A 5,946-nucleotide genomic window follows, 5' to 3' on the forward strand; every position below is an offset into this window, starting at 1 on the left:
GCGGGGGGTCTTACCATGAGAGGTGGAACCCTAGGACAGGAGGGGTTTGGGGAGCACGTCCAGAGCTCTGCTGCCAATGTTGCAGGCCTTCCACCCCACTCTGCCTCTGGCGTTTCAGACTTCTGGTTCTAGTTGAGGCAGTGTGGGCCATTTCTTCTAAGGCTAGCCTTCATGGCAACTGGAAACTTATAGTTGTCCCAGCCCTGCCTTGAGTTATCAGCCACCAAAACCTCTTCAGCAGAGCTAATCTGGCTGGGGTAAGTACCAGCTGGCTAAAGCTGGCAATCTCATCAAGAAAATTCCCCGATTTTAGTTTAAGGCTATGCAGGCCATCAAGTGGGATTGTGGTAGGTTGGAGGTCTCAACACATGGTGTGAGGGAAGTGCCTGAGAACACTTCTAGATTTCGGTGAGGGTCAGAGAGAGCATGGGTTGGGGACTTCATCCTTGGCAGGAGAAGAAGCTAGTGGGTAATTAGAGGGAGGCCAAAGCAGGACACACTTCAGCTTCTTTTTTCAGGCCAGAAGAGATGAATGAGAGGCACTTGTAGGCCACGGTCCACTCTGTTTGCCAGACCAGAAAGAAGGAAGAGAGGGCTGGGGGACTGAAGTTAGCCCTGACCCCAAGTCTCACCTCTGCCACACACTGGTTGTGGCGCCTCAGGCAAGTGAGTTCATTGTCTAAACTTCTGTTCCTCATTTATGAAATGAGGGCAATAAAATCAGCTTTACTTACCTGACTGGTTGTTATAGCGATTATATGATATATAATAAGGGTAAAAGTTTGTAAACGATATCATTGGACACAGGCACAGGAGTACAATACTTGCCAATATTAAGTATCACCCAGGGAGAATTCTGTTTTCTCTGCATGGAGGTGTCTATTGGTTAAATGCTTGTCAGAACCATCCCCTGAAACACAGCTAGCCTTTTAGGAAGGTTACCTAAATAACCCTATAAAACCCCTTTACTCCCTCTCTTTCCTAGTCCTCCATTTATCTCTAAACTATTTTCTTGTCCCATGCAAGATTTGTCAGAGCCAAAAGAAGCCTGACTGGCCTGTCCTCATTTCAAATAAACTCCAGTGAGTGCTGGCCACCACAGCCTGGCTAGCAGTAACTGGCTTGTCCAGTGTGCAGTCTTGGTGCACTCCAGACCCAGGTAAGGTCTAAGAGGCCCCTGAGCCAACCAAAATGTTTTCCACAGGGAAATGCTTCAGTCTATGACCAACTGTGTCTTCCTGGATGTCTATCTCTGGGCACCCTGTTTGCTGCACCCTTTGAAATCACCTGGCATCTGCTAACACCCACCTCTCTCCTCTGCCTGTGACTCCTTGCACATTCCCATTCTGTTGGAGCGATGTTACTTCTCTTAGACATTTGCCTCTTGATGGGAAAGATCTTGTAGAACCCAGTGCAGAGTCAACTATTTTTATGCTATTTTACATTTCTTGAGCAGCTGGTAAGTGGGCTGCTGCTCATAGCCATCTCTACCTGCCCTCCCCTTCCCTCATCCCCTCCACTGCCATGAAAGCATAAAACTACAGAAGAACCAACCCGGATTTTCAGCTCATCCTCTGCCGCTTCCGCCTGACTTCCATCTTCTGGGCGGAGCCAGCCTTTCAGCTCTCGGGGTTGTAGTTTGACCGGTGGCTTCTTGGATTCCTTTCTCTGCTGGAGAGAGAAGGTGTTCTCTTTAGGGCCCTAAGCACCCATATCTTCTTAGAAGCAGAGAGAGGTGTGGGCCTATGGTCGGACCCAGAGTCCTCTTTTGTGCTCTAGGAGAAAGCTGAAGTCCATAGATGTTGAGCCACTGCCCAGGTCATAACAGCCGACTGCTATGTGGCAGGGCTGGAAAGAGTTACCCCAGTCAGAATGTGGGGCTCTGTGGGGAGATATCTCACCTGCACTTTCTGGTGTTCGGGACTCAGGAAGCTGGAGCCTGCCATGGCCAAGTCTACCCAGAGCACACTGAGGAGCAGCAGGCTGCAGATGGTCCCCAGGGAGGGCATGGTTTCAGCTGGGTGAGGACAGATGGGTCTGGAGGAGACAGTTTCCAGGCAGCATACCCTTCCCTCCCCTCCCCTCTTCTCCCCATGCCTCAGAACTCTAGGTAGGAGCCTAGCAGTCAAGGTGAGGGACTTTGACCTGAGATGGCAGCTGCTGAATAGAGAAGCTCTTCTCATTCCTGCCAGAGAGGCTCCCTCTGTCCCCCTCACCAAGGTAGGAGCAAATAGAAGAATGTGTGTGCTCTCTTCCAAGACTTCCTTCAGGGCAAAACCCTTGTTAGTGGGATGCCCCATGTGGTTTGTCCCAGCCTCCAAGGAACTTGAGCCAAGTTTTTTTAACAGGGATGTTGAAGCTGAACCAGCAAGGTTACCAAGAGATATGGGGGGATTGGGGTGGCTCCTAAGCCCAGGCTGTGCAACCTCCCCTTTGTTCAGATGGGCCTGCGAATGGCCAGCAGTCAAAGCAGACCCACACACACAGTGAGAAAGGGTGCCTACCTGGGATTCCTGGCGGAGGTGGTGCCTGATGGCTGTCTGGTCCTTATATAGGAAGCCCTGTGTTTGTTTTAAACCAGCAACCTCATCTCAGGGCAGCCTAGCTTCCAGGGACTAATTTACATTCCTTGGGAACTAAAAATGCTCATGTCCTGTGGATAGAAATCAACAATGGGGGTCAAATGCCCTGAGAGATTGCTGGGTTGGCTTGGGGTGGCCCATCTGTTCCAGCTGTCCCCAAGTGGGCCCAGCCCTGGTTTAGGGGAGTGGCTGGGGGGGTCCAGGCCAGCTTTGCTGCTCTGTGACCTTGGCTTGCTCCCCTTTCTGAAACTCCCTCCCTCCCTGGATAGAATGAGGTTATCGTCACTAGATCTCCAAGAGCTTTTTCAGATCCCATGCTTGCTGTTCTGTGACTGATGCTGCTCTTGCTCCCACTAACCTCTGGAGTCCAGTTCATATAATTCTCATACCTCCCCAGTGAGGGAAGTTCCATTTTACAGATGAAGAAACTGCTGGAATGGGCAGTAGCACAAGCTCCTAACATTCTAGGGAGCAGGCATAGGGATCATTTCAATCAGTGGCTAAACTTTAGTCAGTCCCTCTGGGTGATGCATGATGACTGTGCTAGGCTTGGTGTTTCTTAACATGTGGACTTGCTTCCGCTCCCCTCAGCCAGGTTCCGAGGGGGAACAGATTAGATTTGGAGGCAGAAGAGCTGTAACTTAGTACTGGCACAGGTAACTACTCATAAGTTGATTGGCTTTAGGCAAATCAGTAATAATCCCCCTTGTGTCAGGGCTGTTTCTCCAAGTGACTTTGAGGACTGAATGAGGTGATGGATGAAAAATCCTTTATAACTTGTAAAGTATCATGCAGATGACAAGTATTTTTGTACCAGGACTACAGGGCTTGCAAGCATATGCCGCAGTCCTATGTTCTCAGATGAAGAGTTAAATAACATTATGGGGGATTCCTTCACTGTCTGGAGTGCTTCATCTAATTGGATGCCTGGGCAGTGATTCCTAAGGGCTAAATGAGTTGTCTACAGAGACATTCTCACATTTCAAAGGAGAAACTCGCTTCAGGCTCAGGCTCCATGCAAGAGGCAGATGGCAAAAATGGAGGAGGGCTTTGAAGGGAGGGCATCGCTGTAAGCAGAGCGGCGTGAGTGAAGTGAACAAACAGAAGGCATGGATATAGAATGGGGCAATGGTGAGAAGATTAGGTGGCTCGGAGGATGGTGGTGATTGTGTGAGGGGGTCATAAGGAAAGGCCTAGAAGGCGGTTCTGGGTCTGGTTATGCACTGCCTTGAAAGGTGCTAGCACAAAGAGTTCAGGCTTTATCTGTAAGAGGGAGGGCAGTGAAGGTTCTTAAGCAGAGGAGTGACAGAACATAGGATAATGAAAGAGCTGGAAAGACCTTAAGGTCCTAGGATGCTGAAACTTTTATTTCACTGGAAGAAAAACTGAATGCCAAATGGGCCACGCTTTCCCCAAAGCCACACAGCTATCAGTGGCAATGCTGGGACTCCCACCTAGGTTCCTAACTCCTAGTCCAGTGTTCTCTCTGACATACCATCCTGCTTCCACAGCAAACATGGTATCCAGGAAAGTCATTGTGCTCCAAGCAGGATGGGACTGGGGCAGAGAAACAGGAGGATCTTGAGGCAATAGAACTACTAATTGTCAAATGACCACCCGATTTGAAGTTCAACTTCAGAAGGCACTGGACCCTTGTAGAGAGATGCTAGGGACAGTGAGACACAGAAGGGGCTGGACAGCCCCTCAGTAGAATATGAAAGACTAAGTACCTTCTGTTGAAAAACATTTCATCACCAACTGTGAGGTGGGGGTGAGTGTGGAGTCCCTCCTTTAGTCCTAGGAGTGTAAGCATGTTGCCAGGAGCCCTTCACCCTGTCAGGCACGTGACCTTATACCTCTTATCTCTGGGGCCGAAAGGGCTGAAGGTGAAGGGTTGGGAGAAATCTGAACCCTCAAAGACTTGAAGTTTTTTAGAGGCACCCTCTTCCAAAAAGACCCCCAAACCCAAGCTATAGTAACCAGGTACCCTCTGAGACATGAAGCCTCTGCTTAACCCTAACCCGGGAGGCCTCTGGAGGCAAGAGCTGCCAGTGTTGATCTTTGATAACATCACCAGCAAGCAAACATCCACACTCTTGTGTGATCATTAGAGAACAGAGAGGTGGCCTGTGTAATGGAAACTACCCTGGCCACATAGCACAGAGTCGAGGCTGGTTGGGGGAGGAAGGGAGATCTGACAGATGGCAGAACCACTGAGGGAGGAGGGAGGTGGCACCCAGAAAGTACTTCACTGTTGTGGAATGGGGACAAACCTGGGGTGGGAAATGTACGCAAAGCTGGACCGGGAGGAGTGTGGAGGAAGACCGTGTCACTTGGGGAAAGGACCAACGTTCCCTGATTCACTTTCTTCATTCCTTTCAAGTGTGGGTACTACCAAGGCCAGTTTGGCACCTCCCTGTTCTGTAGCTTCCTCAGAACTTAGGTGCTTCAATAGGCATGCTTTCTCTGGATTGCTTGCTGGTTGGTGATTGCCTTCCCATTGCAGGGCCTTGAGGGCCTACCTTAATGAATGGATGAGAAGCGCTCATTAATTAATTGCTATATGTAAATGGTATCTGAGAACAAATTGTTTTTATATACTTTCCACTATAATTTCATTTGTACTGATAATTAGTTGGCTTAGCAAGCATTTTTTTCCCTACCTATTTGGCTAAACCTTGGTCTGAATGAGGCAGATTCTGGGGTTGTAGAAAGTTTTATTTTTTGAGATAGGACTTCTTGGTGGGGTCTCTTTTTTCTCATAGTTCTGGCTTCCATAACTTCTAGATCAGCATTGTTCAACAGAAATATCATGTCAGCCTCAAATAAGAGCCTCATATGTAATTTTAAATTTCTTAGAAGTCACATTAAAAATGTGAAAAGAAACAGGTGAAATAAATTTTAATAATACACTTTAATACATCTAACATCAGTTCAACATGTAATCAATATAAAAATGATTAATGAAATATTTAACACTGGTTTTCTTTTTACTAAATCTTCAAAGTCCAGTATGTCTTATTTGTACAGCACACACCAATTCAGACTAGCAACATTTCAAGTGCTCAGTAGCTACATGTGGCTCATGGCTACTGCACTGGACAACACAGTTCTATCAGATAATCATGGGTGTCACTCTTAAAACTTCCATAACCTTAGCCATGCTTGGTTCTTCATTTCTCTTGCTGATGGAAACAAGCCTCTCCCACTGGGGCTTCCCTGTTCTACTGCCATTGTGGGGCTGGAGCCCCAACAATTTGTCTTTCCTGTCTTTAATCTTTCCAACATCTTCCCTGAGCTTTAAAATATACCCAGGTCTCTAATTCTAGAAAAGTTTATTTTATACCAGCCCTCCCTTCTCCTC

At 47.9% G+C, this 5,946-nt stretch overlaps 1 protein-coding gene across 1 annotated transcript in view; it reads right to left on the reverse strand.

Moving 5' to 3' along the window:
• Positions 1 to 2,116, reverse strand: part of GHRL (ghrelin and obestatin prepropeptide) — a 6,698-nt gene extending 4,582 nt beyond the window's left edge. Inside the window, exons 1-2 of the mRNA XM_025050854.1 lie at positions 1,902 to 2,116; positions 1,555 to 1,671 (exon numbers count right to left, since the gene is read on the reverse strand). Of these exons, the coding sequence (XP_024906622.1) occupies positions 1,555 to 1,671; positions 1,902 to 2,009 (225 nt within the window). The 5' untranslated portion in view covers positions 2,010 to 2,116. The remainder of the gene's footprint in view (positions 1 to 1,554; positions 1,672 to 1,901) is intronic.
• Between the last annotated feature and the right edge of the window lie 3,830 nt (positions 2,117 to 5,946).

The sequence above is a fragment of the Pteropus alecto genome, unplaced genomic scaffold, assembly GCF_000325575.1.
Source record: "Pteropus alecto unplaced genomic scaffold, ASM32557v1 scaffold75, whole genome shotgun sequence".
Taxonomy (NCBI): Eukaryota; Metazoa; Chordata; class Mammalia; order Chiroptera; family Pteropodidae; genus Pteropus; species Pteropus alecto.